Here is a 22,421-nt window from a genome sequence, read left to right as displayed (position 1 = left end):
TCAGAGGACCAATTATAAGCTGCAGGAACAGCATTTTTTTACACCTTGGTTCACACTTAAGGTGACCTGACAAACTTGTTGCAGATTCTTCACTGCATCTGAGGTCTGCGCTCCTTTGCATTTGAATGTGTGTTGTCTTCTTCGTCCATCTTCTCCTCTCATCTTTTCCCTGCTCTACCAGCATCAAAACAAGGAATGTAACCTCAGTCTCCCTCTAATTGCAGAAATAATTGGTTATTCAGGCAGAATAAAGCAGCCCAAAAAGGAGAAGGCAAAAGAACCAATGACCTAACGATAAAGGAGAGAACTTGGCACAGCTGTGAGACACTCTGGGTTACTGCCACACCAGGCAGCAGTCCCCATGTCCCCGAGCAGCCTTCCCGGAGCAGCGGGCGCTGAGCACCCCGCTCTCGCCCTCTCCGTGGTTCCGCATCCCCGGGGCAGCGGGGCACGGCAGGAGCGGCGGGACGGGGCCAAGCCGGGCTCGGTGCGTGCCCCAAACCAAAGAGCTCTGGGATGTTTCGGTGCCCGGTTCAGCAGCCGTGACACGCACGGACCTTTGGGAATGTCTGGGGTGGCGGAGTCCCTCCCAAGGGACCACGGTCAGGGATGCGGCTTTGGGCTCTCCGAGGCACCAGCAGCCAGGACAGAACACCACCGGCTCCTGCTCACAGCCCCACAAGCTTTCTCATTTAGTTGCAGTTAAAAGAGGGCTTTTAAAAATCACAAAACAACCTGGACACTGTGATCCATGCGTGGGAGAGGAAGGAGACCAGCTCAATTCCTGATTTTCAACAGGTGGATGCAAACCTTATCAAATGTGACAGAAAAAAAATGGATCCTGGGAAGTTTACAGAGGCAGACATAACACCTGCTTTTAGAGAATCTGAACTTTCTTTGTAAATGAACTGGATGAACTGGAAAATACCAATTTGTCTAATTAACGTGCTTTTAAGTCTAGCCATTTGAGATTATGTTTTTATTTGATCATTCTGTTTGTTATTAATTTGAATAACTCTGAAGCATGTTTATGTCTGCTGCTTCTTCTGAGACAGGTTTCCAAAATGAGGAACACCCTCTGTTGGATTAACACTCATTAAAATCATAATATTTTTCTGAAATCCTGAAAGGTTGAAGTCTGATAATCTTTTTAAAAACAAGAATTCCAGTTTATTTTTAAACATGTAAAAGTCTGAACTTATTTACACTCATTAAGAAACAAAATATTTTGCCAGTTTTCACTGCATAGATTTTCAGAAATTCTGACAAGGTTATGTTTCTCTATATAATAATTTAACAATATTGTGTAATTTGTGGCTGAAAGACTGAACTTCTTAATGAACCATTAGATCTGCAGAAAAAGGTGAGTACTAGTACACATACCTTGCTTAAGTTGGAAAATATATTTTTTAGAATTTCTTTATTTAATGTCTTCCATGATTTTAAATATATTACTTCCTGTTCTGGATTGTTTCATTGTTATTGTGAAACACTTATGGCTGCTGTGTTTATTTCACCACGGACGTGTGTTCATTTCACTGAAGGGTAAAGCTTGGTAATGGGTAAAAGATTTTGCAATCCTGTGCTGGGTGGCTCAATATAAACTTTAATTATCCACTTGACTTGCAACGAAAACATTTTGCTGTACTAAAGATCTTGAAGTTTGGGATGATACTGGGTGGTGATTACTTTCGGATTTGTTTGTTTATACAGAGGGGAAGTTGGGGGAAAAAAACAAGGGAAGATGATATAGTGGATAATGCATAGTACGAGCTGAACTCCACAAACAGCCTAACTGAATGAAAGCACATTAAGTAAATAAGGGGAAAAAGAACAAAGGTACGAGCATGGAAGTGTTTACAGGGACAGCGTGTCCCATTTAAGCCGTGCTGCTGGGTGAGCAGGCGGTCACGCCTGGATGTTCGCTCGCCAACCCTTCTGTTCTGGCTCAGCCCGGGGGTGACACTCGCCGCCCCTTCCAGCGGGGACCTGCCGCGATGGGCGGCAGCGAGGTGAGCCCGAGCGCGCTGCGAGCCGCAGGGCAGAACACACGGCGGCCCCGAGCGCAGCGGGAGCCGGCAGAGGGGCAGCAACCCCTCCGGGACGGGGCCGGGCCCCGGGAACCGTGCCATGAGGTGCGGTGTTATTAAAAACACCTCCCCGCAGGTGAGAGGCGCCGGGGTGAGTGCCGGCGGAGCTGCCGGGCGGCGGAAGCAGCGCCGAACGCCGCGGTACCGACCCGCCGGAGCCCGGCGTGCCGGGGCAGCCCCGACATGGCGGCGGGGGCGGGCGGCGGGCGGGGCGGTGACGCGGCGGCGGCGGCCGGTCGGTCCCAGCAGCCCCAGCGCTGCCCGCAGTGACGGGCGGACAAAGGGGCGCCGCGCCAGCCCGCACCAGCGGCCCCGGGCGGGTGAGTCGCGGCGAGGGGCGACAGCGGGCACGGGGCGGGCGAGCGGAGCGACACCCGCGGCCCGGCCTGGCCCGTCTCGGGCCGCGCGGCCCCGCGGGCCGGACCTCCCGCCCCTGCCCTCCGCAGGCCCTGCGGGAGCGCGGCGGGGCCGGGACGGGGAGCGGGGCGGCGGCCGCTCTCCGAGGCGCCGGCTCGGCGCCGCTTCCCCGCGGGGCCGGAGCTCGCTGCGGGCGGTGCGGGGCCGGCTGCGGGGCCGGGGGTCGCTCCGAGGGGCGGCGGTGCGGGGCCGGAGCTCGCCGCGGGCGGTGCGGCGGGGCCGGGCCGGGGGCGGTGCGGCGGGGCCGGGCCGGCTGCGGGAGGCGCCGTTATCGCGCAGCTGCCTCTGCCCGTATCGCTGCTGCTCCTCGCTGGAGAACAAAGAGGATCAATTAAGAGTGTGCAATTACCGCCGTGCCCTGCCGGCAGTAGGCACGGCTCGGAACGCCTTTGCTCCCGTCGCTCTCCCGGGGAAGAGTGCTCCCCTCTGTTAAGCCGAGGCGGTTTGGGACCACGCAGCGCTAATGAGCACAACACACCTTTAAAAATCAGCCACTTTAGTGCATTAAACACAAATTTAAAGTGGGGAAATAGAGGCTAAAGCACATGTGCCCTTGAATGTCTTCTCTAGGATCCTTGCGAGCCTGTAGCAGAATGGATCAGAAGCAATGCACAGCTGTTACTTAATTTTTCACTGCTTTTCATGCCTCTTAGTTGTATTTGAATATTTCCTTTTGTTAGTCACCTTTTCAGCATTTAAAACAATAATATGGTCCTAGTAAATTTTGCTGTCAGTGTCAGCGTGATTTATGCGTGTGGTCATCCATGCTAATAGTTAATGTTCTGAGACTATTTCATTTTACAGCATCCTGGACACAGTTACTGGTGACATTTCTCATCATCCTGTGAAGGGGTAAACAGTAGCAGTTTTGCAAAGTATCAGAGCAGTTCTGCGGGTTCAAAGGGGACCTTCCGCCTACTGAAATACTTTGTAGAATGTGTGCGCCTTCATAGATCAGCAAATTGAGGTGAGGTTAACCAACTTGCTCAAGGTCATGGAGTGTCAGTGACAGAGTTAGCAACAATGGAATCCAGCCATCCTGGCTGCTGGCTCTGTGCTCTCATCATTGGGTGACGCTCCCAAATAATTGCAGGTAGTTTAAACATTGGTTTGCGTAAGTGCACGTTGAGGCCTTCAAAACATTTTGAAGAAACAAAATGTTTATGGTGTGCTTCAGGTCCCATGCTGCATTTGTATGTAGCCTAAAGTGATTGCTCAGCTTGGCATAGGAGGGAATTTTGAAGAAGACTTTGTGGTTTATTTGGTAAATATGTGCTCAAAAAGCATCAGTTTTACTGAGTATACAGTGTAGAAAGACTTGTGTATATTTAGGAGGTAGATCATGAGATGTAACAAAAGTAGATTACACTGTCATTAGGCAACTTTTAAAGCAGCAGTGTGGAGGCATGACTGTAAAGGGGTTTTCTTCTGAATGAAGTGTTTACCCGATGACATTCTGTAGAGTTATTTGCAGTTGTTATGAAGAAAAACAACCAACAAATGCCCTGGGAAGCCATGGTGATGAGGCTGTTGGAAGTTAAAATGGGAACAAAAAAGTTCCTCAGTTGATTTATTTATTCAACAGATACTTGTTAAGTAAAAACAAATCACAATGGATGTTATTTCTGACCCTGGAGAAAAAGTTACGTTTCTCTTTGTGTTTTTCTCTGTCAAGTTAAATTTATGAAGAAAGGGATTTCAAAGGAAACACTGGCAGATCTGTGCTATTGTGACACCAGCAGTATATATTTAGTAACTTCATGGAGGAAAGATCCCTATTGTGCTGAAAAAATACCAGTGACAATTGTTTGTCAGGACTTCAAAAGGCGCTGGGAAATGAGCTGGCGTTGTTCAGGTGTTGCGTGCTGGCCCTGGCAAATGTTACCTGTGACAGATCCCTGCTCCTGTGGGAATTCCATCCTGGGAGAAGCCCATCTGTGCAGTGCAGATCACAGGCCTGACACCACAGATCCTGGATTGGGACAGATTTGCTTGTGCTTACCATGATGTGCTGCAAGTAATCGTGGTGACTGTTGACCACAAAATTTAGTGGTTGTGGTGCAGTGGAGATGCAGAAGAGCAGCAGCTGAGTTTCTGTTCATGAACTGTCTGGGGTACGTGACCTTATTCTCACCATTAGAGCTGCTGTGGGATTAATCCCGGCCAAGAAGTTGGGGTGATACAAACGTCCTCTGTGAAAGTGTTGGCAGTTTCTTGTTGATGGGAAAGGTGGGCTGTTATCAAGAGTATCAGTACTAAACCATCACATCTCCCTATCATATGTGTGGCTTATCCATCAGTCTTTGGGTAAAGTGCTTTTACTGCTGTCACTTGGTGAGATGTCCCAGCAAGGTGACTTCTAAGTTAAAACTGTTGTCTCAAAAGGGATGCTGGTTTGCTTGCTTAGGAATACAGAAATTTATACCCTGAATGACACTGCTGTGTCAGCAAATGTGTCTGCTGTCGGCCTGCCAGACGTTTCTTTTGCTAGTTGGGGCGGTAGCTCCTCATCCAGCCAAGTTAAATAGGAAAAGGAAGCAATAATGGGATATTCTTTTTTAAGATTGGTGGCTTTCTACGTGCAGGTTGTGGAATCCTGGGAGGTTTGCACACTGCTTTCCACAGATGTGTAACAAAAATGTGCCTGTTGGTAGGCATAGTGATCCATACCTCCTCTGATACTGAGAATTGTGGGGTTTTGGACACTGAACACTTGCCACGGACTGAGCTGAAGAAACTGAAGATGTGGGATGAAGCCAGGAATTGGAATGAAACATGTGCAGTGTTTAAATAAAAAACTGAAGCATCAAAATCATACTGATTATTATAAATAATACTTGAAAATTTTATTAAGCATAGTCAATTAAATTATGAAGCAGTGGCTTGCTGTTGGTTTAATGGTAGCTGAAAACATTTATTTGAAAAAAATCCCTTTTGTTAATGTCAAAATTTGCCTGTATTTCTGTTACACATGGTGTGCAACATGTAGATAGATATGAGAACCTTATTGCATACTGCATTAAGCTAACTTTGGTATAAGAAATTTAAATAAATAATTCTTCATCTTCTGCCTATGACAAGCATCAAAAGGTATTTTGTATTCCTGCGTGCTGGCAGTTTTTCCACATTAGCTTTTCATAGTTCTAATATGTTTGACTGGAACAATGAAACTTACTTTGCAATAGTGCATGAAGTTGTTCAAGAAACAATACACTTGCTGTACAAAGTCATTCCAGAGTTTGTTGATTCTACCAAAACTAAAGGGATTCACCGTAATTCCAAGAAACACTCAGAACCCAAATTGCCACTTAGAGAGCCATTTCTTTTTCTAGACCCTTCTTAATAAGGTAACAGAACATCAGCTTGGAACACTGTCATTGGGGATTTGTTTTCAGAATATTATTAGTAGCATTTCAGTGAAGTGGAAACAAACCTGCGTTCTGAAAAGGGACTGGATCATGAGGAAGGATATTCCAGTGAGATCCATGAACTTGAATTCTACAGGGCTAATTTGCTATTTTAATAACTAAATAAATAAAATTAAAAGCTTAGTTTGTGAATAAGGATCAGAACCTGTACACGTGATGGTATGACAGATATACTTTTGTAAACACATGAATGTGTGTCATGTTTCAAGTGTGGAATATGTATCTGGTGCCTGGAAACGTGATGGTTGTGATGTTTAGAATGCAGAAACAAGCATTTGTTTTTGATTGTTCATAATGTTTGGGCTATTTGCTGCTAGAAATTTTGGAAGCTAAATTCTTTAAGGTGCAACTATCCAGTGTATTGAGCTGGAGAACAGGTAAAATGTACCTTATATTAAAAAGCTCTTTGGGAATTGGAAATGACATTTAATGAGTCAGTAGGAACTTTTTGTTGTTTCAATACTTTTTGCTATAAAGTTAGATCTCAAAGGACACCTTCAGTTTTATAATTAATCTATAGAAGCTGCAGTAAAATATGACCTTCTTGGGGGAGGAGAAAGACTTTGTTCTCTCTGTCATGTGTTGAGTCAATGGTATGTGTGCTGAGGAGTCTGGCCTTAATTTTATTTTATGAATTACATTTGGGATTGTTTCTTGGTTGGGTCACTGGTTCTGATTTTAGTTCTGGAATGTCACTCAAAATAAAACAGAACTATGAGGGGTGGCAGAGGGAGAATTGTGATGATTGCACTTTGGTTAGAGGTAGTGGTGGTAGAAAGCCTGTCATCTTTTCATAAAATAGTGAATCCCAAATCTGTTTGCTGTTACTCATCCCAGCCATTTTTCCATTCATTACCTGTAACTACGCAGTTGGAACAGGGAGTTTGGCTTAAACAAGACAGGAAGGTGTTCCCCATTCCTTTGTTCTGAATCCCTGGGATTTGACATACCTGGGTGCCTTGGTGAGGAGATTCCTAACTTGTTATACCTCATCCAGGGAGGTCATCCCCATGGAAAGGTTCCTGTCCAAACAGTGACTCCTGCTGCCTCAGTGTCCTTGCATTTCCTCATTTCTACCCTCATGTTTCTGATGTGTTACTGTCCTGAGGCAAGGATGGGATTTCTTTCTGCTGTCATGGTTTGGTTTGTGTTGTATAGACCCAGCATAAGCAGCCCTAGTCATGGGCTGGGCCCCCAATGCTGCCATGATACACTGGAGAGGCGCTCATCCATTTATTTTGTAGAAGTTTGTTAAATAGATGGAAGCCCTGTGCAAATATTTTTTTCTATTTCAGTATTTTTGAAGGAACATAAGTAGAGGTAGATTCATAATCAAGCATCATGTTTTATGTTTTTGCACCTTTGTTAACTGCCTCAGTTTAGTATAGACTTACGGAAATAATCTTCTTGCCTTTTCTCTTTTTTTCCCCTTTTTTTTCCTTTAGAATTGCCAAAATGCTTTGGAATTCTTAAACGATTCAAAAGCTGAAGTCTCTGAGGATACAAAAGCATAAGAACACAAGAAGCAGCAAGGAGGATTCAGTGCCAATGCAGCAACAAAAAAGACAGCCAGAGTTAGTGGAAGGAAATCTTCCTGTTTTTGTTTTTCCTACAGAACTTATATTTTATGCAGATGACCAGTCAACACACAAGCAGGTGTTGACTCTATATAACCCCTATGAGTTTGCCTTAAAATTCAAAGGTGGGTTTCTTAGGTTAAGTTCTATTTAAGGGCTAGTTGATGATCTTGAACAGTCCAATTATAATTCATGTAAAAATCATATCTGTGACAAAACCAAACTCGTCTCTCTACATGTATCTGTTGATGATCTGGTGATGTATTAGTTCATGATTTGTTACCACTCCTGTCCTTTTCCTTGCAGTTCTTTGTACAACTCCAAATAAATATGCGGTGGTGGATGCTACTGGTGCAGTGAAGCCTCAGTGCTGTGTTGATATGTAAGTAGAAGTTGGTTGGGTTTTTTCCTAATATACAACATTTTTTTACCTTACCTTCTTTTATTATTTAAGAGGTTGTAAATGACAGCATGCATGTTATAATACACAAGTTGGATAAAGATGTGTTTTCATAATCTCCTGTATATATTTGTGGTTCTGATTTTTGCTGTTCTTTCCCTCTAGAGCAGAGGTATTACAATATTGGAGATATATCCTTCTTTAACTTTGCATTTGGGCATAAATAAAATGCCAGTAAATGCATCTTGTAATGTAGTTTGTAAACCAGGAGCGAGAGTAATATATGAGCCTTCTCGGAGCACCTTTTTGTTAGAAATAACAAGAAAAGCAAAACCCCCAGGGTTGAGATTTGTTTGTGAGAAATATTTGTTTGCGTATTGGCAAAATGGAAATGTATGCAGTTCTACTGAGCACACATTTTCCTGGGCCGTGTAAATAAAGGTAGTTTTGCCTGCCTCTATTTACATCCCATTCTCAGGTCTCTGTGCCTGCCCTTTATCTCTCCTGTCAGGTCTCAGCCCAGTAACTCAGAACAGAAGGAAGCTGCCTAAGTGACCACAGTAATGTGCAGGGTCTGTAGGCTGCTGAAAGCTGAAAGAGAGTAGGTGTATAAGCTAAAATAGACCAACTCTTTTTATCTTCTATTTGCCACATTATTTCTGTGCTGATGTACAGATACAGCTAAAGAAAATCTGAAGTACCTAAAAGAGCAGACTGAATTTTTTGCATAGACATTTTCCAAACTGTAAAGCACTACCTGGACTCTCTGTCTAACAAATGGCCATATACAAAAACCATTTGTCAGATAAATAATAGCTGTTCTTGGGGAATGGCTCTTTATTCCTATAGACTGTTTTCCTTAGGTGCAATTTGAAAAATTCCAAGGATTCATGAAATAGAAAGGAAGTTTAGAACATGGAACTGGAAGGTTTCAGTAAGCGGGGGCAACAATGCTAAAAATGGAACTAAACAGGTCAGGGTATACCAGTGTACCAGTGAGCTATTCCATTTTTCAGAAGACATTTACACAAGCTTGATTACATTTGGTTAAACAAATGTGTTTTATTAAATAAAGGAAAATAAGACAGACACATGTTCCAAGGGGATTTTTTTTGTGCAGCAAAACCTCCCCATCCCACTCCAGTGATTGCTGTCTAAGGACAGTGTTTACTGCTAGGATATGAGCAGTACTATGCAAGTGTGGCCATTTGCCAGACAAACAGATATTCTACAGAGCTTCCAATTATGCAATGATCTCTAAAAAGAAACAGGAGAATGTATCTGTTTATAAGGGTCTGCAGAAAATATCTCCTTGCTTGGCAGCAGATACATGTTCTCCTAGCTCAGTGTTATGTAAAGATTCTGTTTAGGTTGGTAGTTGTACCATGGCATTAGGAGTAGGAACGCCAATTTAAAAGGAAGTGTTAAAGGCAGAAATCAGAGTTGATCTGCTGTGCTGATATGCTGAGAGCTGGATGAATTAGAGTTGTGGGGGAAAAAGCCTTTTGTTTTAGTGAAGGCAGTTGCCCAGCCAACACTCCACTTGCTGGAAGCCTGTCATAGGCACTCTCCTTTGCCTCTGAAGTGACGTAAAACATCACTGCAGCCTCTTGCTGGGGGTATGACTTGGTCTCTGTTTCTGTGTTGAATAGTCCATTCAAACCAGATACCAGTTGCAAGCACTGGCTACGTGCTAATGCTTGTGGATATCTTGATGTGATATAGTTCCTTTAAATAAGGACTGAAAAAAAAAATCAATTTCTTGCAGCATTTTAATGTATATAGTATCACAAAGATTGGTTTCTTGAAGCAATTTTAAGACTACTATTCTGTGTTTCTAAGGGTACAGTCATTTTTTTCCCCCTTATGAGATGACAACCTTCTTTGTATGTATGTTCTTCAGATCAGCTGCTGTCATCTTGGAAACTTAGAATAACCTTTAACAAAAAACATCTGGAAAAATAGTTGAAATCCTTATTTACCCTAAGAGCTGATATCACTTCAAAACCTGAATGTTGTAGCTTTTCAATGCTAGATATGTATTCTCATGATGAATCACAAATGCAGAGAGGAGGCAGTTGGGCACAGTACTGCTCAGAGGTCTGTTTTGCTGTTGATCAGTGCTATTTTAAAGCTGTACTTTTTATAGGTTCCATGCTCTCAGTGGTGGGTTTCTGATTTTGAAAATCCCTAGCTGACTCTTGTCTATAGAGGGAATGGGTTTTGCTTCTGAGAAAGTAGAATTATAAAGCTTTGAGCCTGGTTTCCTCCAGAAGCTGGACTGTTGCTTGCCAAACACGTGTCCAACTCCTTTCCTTCCCTGGCCACTCCAGTCCCCTCAATCCTTTTAAAATCACTGGGCAGCATCAAACAACTTTGATACAGGAGGAGGAGGAGGCATCTTTCAGATCATTGATATTTCATCACTTGGCACCAGGGGCAAAGATGGGCTTGGGATAAACACTTAACTGTCCTGTTTGGCCAAGAGCATTTATATTTGGGAATTAAAGCAAACATAAGGAGGGGAGAGAAGAGGTAAGATAAGTGGTCAAGAACATGGAGTGGTGGGGGAGGTAATGGAGGTCTGGATTATTCCAGTTTATCTGGAGGAGGGGGGCAGAGGGCAGACTTGTGATATAGAATGTAATTCCACAACAGGCATGCTTCTTAGTAGTTCATCTGTTTGAAAATGTTGTTTTTCTGCAGTGTGATTCGTCACAGAGACGTTCGGGCTTCTTACTATGGTGTCATAGATAAATTCCGTCTCCAAGTGTCTGAGCAGAGCCAGAGGAAAGCATTAGGGAAAAAGGAGATTATTGCTACTCTGCTTCCATCTGCAAAGGAACAACAACAACAAAAGGAAGAGGAGGAAAAACGAATAAAAGAGCACCTGGCTGAAAGTGTCTTTTTTGAGCAGACTTTGTGTCAACCAGGTAGCTGAAATCTTTTTCCACTCCAATGTTCTGAATCAGTTTTGAATAGCTCAAGTAACTCGACTTAAAACATTTTTTAAATATAAACAGAAATACATTTAAAAATAATTCATTTTGCTTACCTGTAAGACTGCTCTCTTTATCACTTGAGGATGACAGTATACAAGAGCCCAAACTGTGGCTATTCTGTTTATGCCGTGTTGATCAATCAGGACCCTTTGCTGCCCTGTGTTTGTATATCATACCTTGGAGAGTGCATCCACTGTTCCTTTGGAGCAGGAGTTCTCATACAGACAATGGGAATTTATCTGTGAAAGGATGCTAGTTACTTTTTCCCTTGGGCTCTTTCAAAACATATGCCCCTTGTGAGATTGTTCCAAACCCTTAATCCCCCATTTCCTGATGAGCAGGAAATATAGCCAGAACCTCTTCTAAAGTGCTCCTTGTTCTGTGCCCTGTCCTTTGTCTGTCCCACAAGAACAGAAAAGCACAGTTGGTGGCTGAAAACTCTGCATGTTTCATACACACAGTGAGGAAGTGAATCAACAGTCTTGAAAACCTGGGCCAGATAGTTAAATTGAAGGGATAGGATATAAAGGGTCAAGTTGTACCTGAAATGAATCCAAACTGATTCTTGATGGTCTGCATTCTTCTTACTTTTACTAATTCATACTGAAATGTTCTTGTCACTGTTACATTTTTCAGGACAACAAAAACCAATTCCAGAAAATAGATGAATCTCCTTGAGAGTATTTATGTTGTTAAAATGGATGTTTCACTATTCATACTGAGTTTGTTAGCTGGTGAAACACTTTTTATTAAAAAAACCCGAACAAACTCATAATAGATATTAGTAGGATACGCAGTTAAAGCAAACCTAAAGCAAAAGGTCTCTGGGCTCACAGAACAAAATGTTCCTGTGATAGTTGATCCATACAGAGGGCCTGAGCCATCCTGAACAATCTGATACTGGTCTTATTCCAAATGCTATTTCTCTGCTTAAAAACCTCATTGACTGTGGTATATTGCAGTAAAAGAAGAAGCAGTAAACAAAGAAACTGCAGTTTTGCAACCTGCAACCTGGAAATAAGAGATATATGGAATTAAAATAGAGCACATATTGCTAGTTGCTGAGGAGAGGAGAAGTTGATAAAAACATTGGATATTTTCCAATGGGTCTTAAGGATTTGGTTAGAGGTATTCAGTTAACATGTTAACAGCTCTTGCTAAAGATGACACAGTGGGCCTTTGAGTAGGTTCCAGCTGTTAAACTGCAGGACAATAAAGACTATGAAGGGCTCTTTATTGTCTGTGGTTTGCATTTTCTTATTCTGATAATACTGGACTGTCAGAGTGGTTCACTCTCAGTTTTTAAAGATTCAGATTTGACTGATTTGTGGCATCTAAAGTGACTGGCCCAGGTATAGCCCTTGAACCCTGTAAAGAAGGAAGGGGAGCTCATCTGGCCCAAGAACCTGTGCTCCTGCTGCAGGCAGGTTTTGTTCAGGAGGTGTGAGCAGTTTCTTGCCTGTGCAGGTCTTTTGGGTACTCTAACTGATTGATTACTGATCACTGAAGAAACATCAAGGAATGGAGTCAGTATGCACAGGGAAACCTCAAGCATTGCTGAGGCATCCAGCTGTCCTGAGTGTGTATATATAGCAACTGGGCCTGGCAGGCTCTGTTCCTCCAGAAGGGAGTGGTTTGGGAAGTCATGTGAAAACAAGTTCCAGCATCAGAACAGGGAGCAGCCTCCTCCACTGCAGAATGCAGAGGGTTTAGAAGGGTGGGTTTAAGACTTGGCTTCCACCCCCTGCAAACTCCAGAGCAAAAAGGAAAATCTGAGGATATTTCAGCTCCCATGTACTGCAGACATTTTTGCAGAATATTTAATGTTTATTTTATTTAGATCTTCCTTACAACTGGTGCTGTCTTGCTTTTTCAGAAAACAGAACTGCCTCGTCGGGACCTAGTTTACTCACAGTCTTCCTTGGAGTGGTGTGTGTTGCAGCACTAATGCTACCTACATTGGGGGAAATGGAATCCCTGGTGCCTCTCTACCTCCACTTAAGTGTGAATCAAAAGTTAGTAGCTGCTTATGTTTTAGGTAAGTACTCTGGATCTTAGAAACATTTTCCTGCAAAATCTATGAGTCTGGAAAACTTCACCTGTCTTTGCCAGCGGCCTCGGGAAACTGCATGGAAACAAAGCACCACATTAGGTTTTGTTTTGCAACTCAGCTTACATCTTAATTTGTAGCCATGGTGATAGCAGGGTAAATTAGTTATTGTAAGTGTTTTAGACCAGATTTGAGTTGATACCTATTGCACACAGGCCCCTACATGCTAATTTCAGCTTTATTTGATGATGGGCCAGCAACAGTCATCTGCCAACACACCTGAACAGAATGTGCTGTTTCTTACTCTTGCATTGCAATAGTTACTCTATTGCAGAATGTAGAATGTGTTATTGTGTTTCTCTCCAGTCCCCTTTGAGCTGTTTTTTAAGGCTTGATTCTCAGTACCTGTTTAATAAGGAGTTGATATATATGTAGCAATAAGTTGTTGTAAACCCTCTCTGAGGCCACGACCATCCCCAGTTCTTCCTGATTTATAACTTGCTCCTGCATTGGCTAGCATAGATGAGTTGCACATTTCATTTGTTATGACTATTTCTCTATAACTATTTCAGATTTGAAGAACAGTCACACTAAACTCAGTTCTTCTCTCCCACTACCTGGCAGAAATGAGGATTTAAAGGAAAAGAGCTAGGCAGCTCCAAAGTGATAGCTAGAGGTGAGGTAGTGATGGGGAAAAGTGCAAGTTCTGGTGGTTCATGTGCTGACTCACAAAGGTCCAGCTGCTGAAGTGGTTTGAAATCTCACTTGTGGCTCTTTGCCCAAGCTGATGCTGATGGATTCTCAGATCAGGACCTTGCAGTAATCCTCACTTTGTTTTTATCTCTGCTTTTGAAAATTACTCCGGGTTCTGCTGGTGTCAGCTACAGTTTTAAGCCTTTTGACTTCATAAATTTGGAAGAGCTGAACCTGTTTCTAGATTCCCTGTGAAGTTTTGAGAGGTTTTGACTTCTTTGCTGGCAGTGCTTTTAGTGTTCATGGACAGATTCTTTTGTGCACAGCTCTTGCTCATGTAGAAAGTCAATTGCTCTTGAGAATTTGAAACCACTTTGTTCCACAAGGAAGTACAACTGGATTGTGGAGCATTTAATTGGAAAGGGTTGTTCTACCACACCAACAGGACTGTAGGACATTTGAGAAGTATCTGATTTACAGAAATGAGTTAAACCCTTCATTGTCTGCAAGCCCCTGTACAAGTGGTGCAGGCTGTTCTCCAGAAGCCTCTGCTGTTCCTCTGAGGTGATGGAATTGATCCAAGCTAAGGATCCAGCAGCTGTGGGAGCACTGATTGTCTGAACCAGTATAGACCTTAATAAAAAGCTGAGCTGTAGTTCCTCTTTAAGGGATAAATTGCTGATCTAATGGAAGACAGTGCTTCTGCCTTCACCATCTTCATAAAGTAGCCAAGTTCCATCAGGATGGAGTGGCAGGAGATAAAACAGTCTCAGAAATGTCTTTATCCCTGCTGAGATCTGTAGGTTTTAGCTGAGCTTTCTGCAGTGAAAAGCTGTTAACAGTGACATCATCTGAGCCTGCAAGAAAGTGAGATTGCTCAAGAACTGATAAATTGTTATTTTGATGTTACATAAGGCTGGAATTCAGGGAGCCCATGTGTTCTTCCATCTACCTCACATTGTGCAGTATAACCCATGGCTAAAAAACTGTAGATTTGTATTTTTTCCTGTATCAGCATATAATTAAAATGAACTTTTCAGTGTGTCATGGGTAGGTTTATTAGCCCCTATTTCCTGTTTTCATCTGGTTTTAATAGTTTTTAACCTCTATCAGAGCAGTCCTTTTTTTCCTCCCTCTCTAAAGGTCACAACAAAGAGTCTGTTGAAAGCTCCTTCTGCAAACTGACAAGGAAGCTTAACATCTTTGTTAAAACTGGTCTTTGATCAGTTATTATTCACAGAGCAGAAAAAAAGCCTTGGAGCCTTCAACTGATCTGCCTTACTGATGATTCAGCATTTGAATGACACTGCCCATAACTGGCCCCCATGAGGAATGGGGTTTGGTGTTACAGTTACCCCAGTCAAAAGTTCAGTGTTAAGATTTTCCAGTAGAGAAGTCAATAATTGTTTGGAGTATTTCTACCTTCTTTGACATTCAGTTATTAGATGCACCACATATCAGCGTTGATTTTTGACTATGTCAAAATTTGGAGTGATACTTGTAATATTTAAGTGTGAATATAAATGCATTCTGCATGCATTTGTGTACTTATACCATATTTTCTGGCCTGTGACTGGGTAAACTCTTTATTTAAAATGTTTTATTTCGAGTGAAATAGAAGTGTTTAGTTCTTAATTCTTGTCTTTCAGGTCTCATCACCATGGTTATTTTGAGAACATGAGCAATGAGTTCATAGGATGTCAAACACCTTACTGTATATTCACATCATGAATGTGGACTGCCTTTTACTCCCATTTGGCTCATTAAGATGCTAGCAAAACTGTTCAGTGATTTAAGATACCTTCAGAAGTGTAATATATTTTAACTGTGTATAATAAATGAAAGACTCAAAGCACTTGGTGGTGCTTCTGTAACAGACAGCTATGAAATGTTCAGTGATACCTGTGAAAATAATTTGAAAAAACTTTTATATCTATGCCTACTGTAAAAAATCCTTATTAAAACAACATTTGTTATTTTTAGTCTATGTTCACATCAGTGTGTGATCACTATAAAAGCAAACTGTCTTCTGTAAAAACGCTCATTTGGTTTGTGGTTGTACCTGCTGAGGCTGGCACATAACACTTCTGTATATACATACCAGAGGGGTGAGAGTCATGACTGATCATTGAAGAAAATGAAAAATCCCATCAGTGGAACTATGAAATAAACCATGAATTTTAGGTGAAGAAGTAATTCTCAAATTTCTTACTTCATCATTACCAATATATCATTGAGTGCTCATTTTCTTACCTGGGGAAATAATTTCTTGCAACAGTCATTTTGTACCACAATTACTAGACAATAAAACCAAGTTCTGTAATCAGATCCTTCATTTCTTAGGGATGCATGGAAGTGGCATTAATGGAAGCTGAACTCATACTAATACAAAATTAATCATTTTCTCTATTTTAGAGACCAAACTAAGTGAAATAGCAAAGGCATTCTCTACATCCCCCCCACACACAGCTACCACAGGAACTTCTTTTCTGTCAGAAACTCCTGCTTAAATGCCAGTTTCATATTTGAGGTGAACATGAATCTTGTTTCATACAACAAGTATTTCCCTTTATTTGACATTTCATTGTCGAGATGTTAATTCTAAAAGGGCAGCTATTACTGCGTTGGATTCATACAGACAAATCTTTGTTTGTAAGAAGTCTATAGAGTATGCTCTGATATGAATAATAAAGTTTGGAAATCAAACCTTTCCCCCTGCATCTTTTGGGTCACTTTTCTGCTTATGCATGGAAATACAAAGAAACCATGCAAAAAAGCGTTTCTTAAAAAAAAAAAAAATTAAAAAAAGGAGAAAGAGAAGGTTTAAAAGGTTGTTAACCACTACATTTTTTCTTATACAATGCTACTCCAGTTTGATTCTTGGAAGAACTGGGATTGTGTCATGCATCGATCAGCATCAGATGATAAAGTCAAACATTAACGTGCACTAAGATAAAAAACCAAAAAGGTTCCCAGCTGCTTTACAAGGCTGTGTGCCAGAGCCTGCTGCAGGCACAGCTCTTCCTCCAACACTGAGCTCGTGGCTGGGTCAGTGTTTTCCTGCCACTGCAGAGCTTGTTCTTGTAGCTTCACTGTTCCTCAGTACCTCCACTGAATTCTGATTTTCCCCAGGTGGTTTAACCTGCTGCTGCCTGGGGAAAGGTGAGGGAGTGGAGCAGAAGTTGGGGAGATAAAAGTGCCACGTGGTACCTTATCTTAGCACCCAACAGCCAGGCTAAACATATTGCTGTGCCCAAGCTGACTAAAAAAGCCCAACACAAGCTCTTTTTTCCCATGTGTCCTGGAATTCTGATCATGGACTGGGATGATGTTTTGCCAGGCAGCTGAAGGAGTGCTGAAGTGACAATCTCACCTGTAGGAACCCAGAGTCACTGAGTGTAACCAGGTCTGACACCTGCAGCTGCCTCAGTTCTGCAGGACAGTGGGAGGGGAGAACACAGGACACAGATGCCAGCAGTCATTTTCAAGAAATCTGAAGGGAAATGATTGGTTTAGAAAAACACCTTGACCAAAGAAATCAGAACAAAAAGTTATTGTCAACGAAAAAGACTAAAAACATTGGACCATTTATTTGTCAAGGCAACGGAGGAGCCACTGAAAAAAAAAAAATTAAACGTAGAGTAACTCAGCAGATGTAGATAAAACTGGTGCTTGAGTGAAAAAAGGATGACAAGTGTGAATTCTGACTTCTTTCTCCTTCAGGGAGGTTGCAGCACACTGCAGAATCCCAGATTTATCCCAGTTATGAAAACAAGACCTGGGGACTGTTTCTGTTCAGCACTGAGGGAGAACATATCAAATTATATTACAGCATAGTCACAGCAGGGCACCAGTAAAATGTTACCAGGTGGATACACAAGATTTTGAAGATATTTCCAGATTTTATGTACATTTATGTGCATGCACATACCTCTAGTACTTACATAGTAGAGTTTCAGAAAACACTGAACACCTTTGGAAATAAGACCCGAGACACTGAATATACATCTTAGAAACACCAGGAAAAACAGTTAAGTGTTCACGTCATTTCCCATTCCTGACTCCTAACACAAACAAACAGTCATTTCCTTGCAATGGGCAAGCATTTTCAGCAGACAGTTGGGAGGGCTTTGAGATCATCCAGCAGAAACAATCCTGGTGTTTACCCACGCCTGCCATGGCACGGACACCTCAGAGGAAGTGGGAATGCTTTGGGGAGCGTCACTCCCATGGCTTGGTACATGATCTTCCCTAGGTGTCTGCACTTGTCTGGATCAGAAAATCCTGAGCTGATCGTGTTTCTCCGGAGGAGTGAATCACAGAGTGCTTGAAACTTCAGAGCCGGTGCGCTGTTGCAGAGCTGCAGGGACAGGAGGGGCTGCCAGGGCATCAGTTAATTGCACCGGCTGATAGCGGAGCCCCGGGGAGCAGGGCCACCACCTGGAAACAAATCAGCCCCTGCAAAGGGAAAAGCTGAGCTGCTTTTCTTCTGACATGTCTCAGACATGCCCCAGGAAGACAATGGGACCTTGCAGTCACTGCTCCTCTTGAAACAGCTCCAAGGGATGTTTGCAGCAGCTCCAAGAGGAGCCCATGAACATAACTGTGCCTTCAACAACAACAAAAAAAAGCACAGAAATCCTGCAATCAGCTAATTAAGAACTGTCAAAGGCAATCATATGTTATTTCATCTTATGCTAATGTGTACAGGTATTTGATGACCAACAAGCCTAAACTGGAAAGAGGCTGCCAAATAGGTTTAGCAATAAATCATTGTAGTTTGGTCCTTATTTGTCAATGTACACTTAATATACCTGGCTTTCCTTATAAATGCCAAGTTCCAACACCCCTTTCCTTTGTCAGGAGTGTGAATCTCACACTTCAAACTTCCACTCGGCAACATCAAGCTTAAGGATCACATCTTAAAAAAGCTCTTGTACAGGAGGCCTTAAAAAAACCCCAAACCTTGAATCATCTCTGCAAGGTGGGTTTTGAGTTGTTGGGCTGGAGCAGCTCAGGTGCTTTGGCCTCTGACCTTGCACGAGCCCCTCAGGGCAGGGGGAAGGGAACTCACTGTCCTACACAGCACGAAGGGCTGAGCAATGCTGCCACTGCCGCTCCTGCCAGCTGTGTGCCCATAGAGGAGCACAGGTTCCCTCCTGCGTCCCTGGGAAATGGGGCACTCACTGCTGGCTGCAGGGTAGGGGAGGCACCATCTCTCACCAGAGCTGGAGAAACAGCCAAAGTTAACAGCGCTGGAGTCTCTTTCCTGCGGGCATACTGTGCTGCCTGAGGAAATTAAATCAAGACTGAAATCACTGAAGGAAAGCGAAGTTCAGCGCTGCCAGCAGCCGTCACTCACTCGTTAGTGCCCCGCAGGAGCCGGTGAGGGTCGGGAACCCCACGCAGTCAGCAGGAGCCACTTCCAGACAACGACCTCAGTGGAAGGAGCCTGGAGAACAAGTTCATCCTCCCCAGAGGAGAGCAGGAGGAATGAACACAGACAGGTGACACTGGGAGCATCTCAGTAAAGCCGAGTAAGGGGTTTATTCACTCACTTTTGGGGGTATCTTTAGAAGCTCTCCACTGAACGCTAACGAGCTGTTTGCTTTGGATAATGAGCTGTAGCTAATGCACATGAGCTCTAGGAAATCTGCAAAGCTGTATGACCACGCTGAGGATGTAATGTGGAATTACATGCAGGCAAAGCAACCACACTGCTCTTCAAAACAGCAGAGACTGCAAAGAAATAATTTAAGCAAGAGCACAACCACGATTATCGCTCTGGGTGTCTCCTCAGTGTGAGGAAAAAGGCTGGTAAGGTATAGCTGAGTAACAGGCACCCTGCAATCCACGTTTCCAGATTAAGAAAAAAGAAAAAAAATTAACCATAAATTTTTCAATAGCAAAATATGATTCACAGTAACAAAATGAGAGTGTTCTCTAGAAAACGGCATACTCGGTGGCTTGAGGTATGAACATGAAGGCTTTAGAGGAACATTGCTTTAACAAACAGACAACCACCATCGAGAGACAGAACTGCAACAGGGAGAAAACCCGTGTTGCATCAACATCACCAAACCTATTAGCGCCTTTCCCTCAGGAACCTGCCAGGAATCTCCACAATCCAAACCGACTGCTGAAGTGGATGCACTTTAAATGAAAGGATGTTGATGTATTTTTAGCAGGAAGTTTCTTGCGATTTCAGAGCGAGCTGTATTTATTAAACTGGCTTGAGAGACAATACGGTACCCAATTTCTGTGCCACAAACCCTGATGTGTGCTGTGCACATCATGGGTTTGATTTTTCTCCACACAAGAGCAGAAAGTAACCAGGAAAGCCACATTTCCAAAGATTAGTCCCTGCAGCAAAACCTGCTTCCTCTTGAGGAGCTCTTCCTACCTGGGTTGACATCCAGCAAAAATCTAAACATTTTACATACAATTATTTGTCATGGAAGGAAGTCTTAAAATAGCAAGCATTTTCTAAGGCTCTTAAGAAGCAAATAAAAGGATAAGAAACCAAACGAACAGAAGAGTCTTAAATTTGATAAGTGCCACATTTGTCTGAGGAATCTTTGTGGCACTGGGGATGTCTCACCAGTTCCTTGAGAGACACAGGGGAGCCAGCACGAAGGGCTGTGAGGCTGCCTTTGGCTTTGGTTTGAATGCACCCGACTCCTCCCCCCTTCTGAAATTTCTGCTCTGGAGCCAGCTACTGGAAGTCAAACAAGGTTATTCTCCTTCAGCTTTTTTTTTTCACCTACTCTCTTGTGCTTCTACCACAAAGCCCCAGTGGTGGAAGCAGTCTCAGCATGTGTGGGGTTTGGGTCTTTGGGATGTAGGGTGTCAGCCTCGAGTGCTCCGTGCCAGAGGAAAAGAATCTCCTGAGCAAGGCCTGGGCTGGATGGCAACTGCTCTCAAGTTTATCAAGGATAAGGATGCTCCCACCAGATATGCAGAAATGGGAAGCCTCCACTGGTACTGGTAAAGCAATCACTCCGAGAAAATGAAGCCGAGGTGACAATTTTTACACCCAGTTATTGAAAAGGATTCTTGCCAAGCACTCCTCTCTGTGTCAGTAAGGTTTTAATTACTGTGCTGTAGCTGTAAACATTCAGTTGCATGTACAAATATTTTAACTTGTTGCTTCCAGGAGAAGAGGGATCAACTTAAACTCCATCTGCCTGTTGGTGATGAGAAAGGTTGCTTAAAAGAGGATAGGAAGAGCTCACACAGTTTAATTATGACTCCTGAAGCTCTCTATTTTAAGTAAATGAGTTACGACTCCAGCATATGCAAGAGTACAACAGCATAAAGTGAACATTTCTGAAATGATGACTGCTAAGGGAGGCACAAGCTGTTCTCAAGCTCAGGGAGTGCTGGAGGTCCCTCCAGTCACTTCACCAGCAAATCATTGCACAATAGCAGGGCTGGACTCACAAACAGTGCTGATACTGGAACCACAGCACACATCTATAAATGGAAATATCTCAGTCTCACCAGGCTTTGGAGACTTGTTTTGTGTCTATGGGTTGGTGATCATTTACATGCAAGTTTTCTGAAAAAAGGTGAGAAGTAAGAATTTAGGATTGAGTTCTTACCCTGATCTCAGTAGGACCTTGGGCAATTGCTCAGCTGAGCATTCAGGTCACCTGCCTTGCTGGCAGCACACAGAGGATCCTGCAAGTCAATCTAGCTGAGGCAGAGGCTCATTTTTCCTGGCATTTATACCTCTCTTCCAGAGGGAAGTATCTATCCCTCTGCTAAATGTAGCAACCACTGAAGGGCTCATTCCAAAAATACAGCCCTCTGAGCACTGGCACGGTTACCAAAGTTCCCTCAGCAACTGTGTCACTCTGGAGAAGGTGGAAGGAAGGAAAACACCCATCCTTTGTCAAGGAAGACACTGCAGCCCAAGATTTGATTTAACTGCCAACAAATCCTGCAGGATAATTTTCAACCAGACCAAGCAAGTGCCAAACCCAAGGGTGATTTCTGGAAGGTGCCATTCATGGCAGAATCCTAGAGAGAAGCAGAGGCATATTAAAAGCATGAGTTACTAGACAAGTACAGGGTTGATTATGTGCATTGTATAACATCCTGGTTCCCTGTATCCAGATACATATTCTGGAGAATAACTGATTCCAGATTTTTTCATTTCAGTGGAAAAAACCTCTGTATGTGTCACTGGACTCCAGGAAGTGAAACTGCAGCTTCTGTTTTCCAAAAGCAGGGAAAGGAGCAGATGCAGATAAATAACTATTTCACTCTCCTCCAACAGCATTAATTGACCCAGAGAGGTTGTAGACTCTCCACTCTCCATCCCTGGCACTGTTCCAGGCTGGGTTGGACAAGGCTTGGGGCAACCTGGTCTGGTGGAAGGTGTCCCTGCCCTCGCAGGGGGTGGAATGAGATGGTTTTTAAGGTCCCTTCCAACCCAACCCATTCCACAATTCTACTATTAACTGCCCTATTAAAGCAAACCACAAAGATTCCCCACTTTTTCCCAAGAGTTAAGACCTTCAGTACTTCTTATCAGCCAGCAGAAGCTTCTGTCTTCTTTATTTCACTACAACTTCCTCTAGGTATAATGTAACTCATATTCAAAAATGTTTGGGTTTATACTTCTTTATTCCTAGAGGTGTCACAGACCTGCAAGACAGCATTGCACAAGGAAAACAAGGTAAGTCTGCTGCAGATTTTCATACCTGCTTGCATGTTAACTAGACTGGGTGGAAGTAAATTACAACAGATACTCTGA

At 43.1% G+C, this 22,421-nt stretch overlaps 1 protein-coding gene across 2 annotated transcripts; it reads left to right on the top strand.

Annotated features, from left to right (window-relative positions):
• Positions 1-2,324: 2,324 nt before the first annotated feature.
• On the top strand, positions 2,325-17,032 carry MOSPD1 (motile sperm domain containing 1). Of its 2 annotated transcripts, XM_084213063.1 has the most exons (6): positions 2,325-2,410; positions 7,381-7,637; positions 7,819-7,894; positions 10,619-10,845; positions 12,791-12,952; positions 15,307-17,032. In XM_084213063.1, exons 2-6 carry the CDS (start codon positions 7,484-7,486, stop codon positions 15,336-15,338), a joined length of 651 nt encoding a protein of 216 aa, XP_084069189.1. In that variant the 5' UTR covers positions 2,325-2,410; positions 7,381-7,483; the 3' UTR covers positions 15,339-17,032. The 2 variants fall into 2 exon arrangements, with proteins under 2 accessions (XP_084069189.1, XP_084069190.1); XM_084213064.1 differs by lacking the exons at positions 2,325-2,410; positions 15,307-17,032 and adding an exon at positions 13,537-15,296 and having other exon boundaries at positions 7,418-7,637.
• Positions 17,033-22,421: the final 5,389 nt, after the last annotated feature.

The sequence above is a fragment of the Fringilla coelebs genome (genome assembly GCF_963513975.1).
Source record: "Fringilla coelebs genome assembly, chromosome: 11".
Taxonomy (NCBI): Eukaryota; Metazoa; Chordata; class Aves; order Passeriformes; family Fringillidae; genus Fringilla; species Fringilla coelebs.
This window is presented reverse-complemented; position numbering and strand designations above follow the sequence as displayed.

Excerpts from the sequence above, each read along its gene's own strand:
- MOSPD1 (XM_084213064.1), top strand. The coding sequence starts at position 7,484 with ATGCAGCAACAAAAAAGACAGCCAGAGTTAGTGGAAGGAAATCTTCCT. Across the intron at positions 10,846-12,790 it reads GCAGACTTTGTGTCAACCAG|AAAACAGAACTGCCTCGTCG; the intron begins GTAGCTGAAATC and ends TTGCTTTTTCAG. Across the intron at positions 12,953-13,536 it reads AGTAGCTGCTTATGTTTTAG|ATTTGAAGAACAGTCACACT; the intron begins GTAAGTACTCTG and ends TAACTATTTCAG.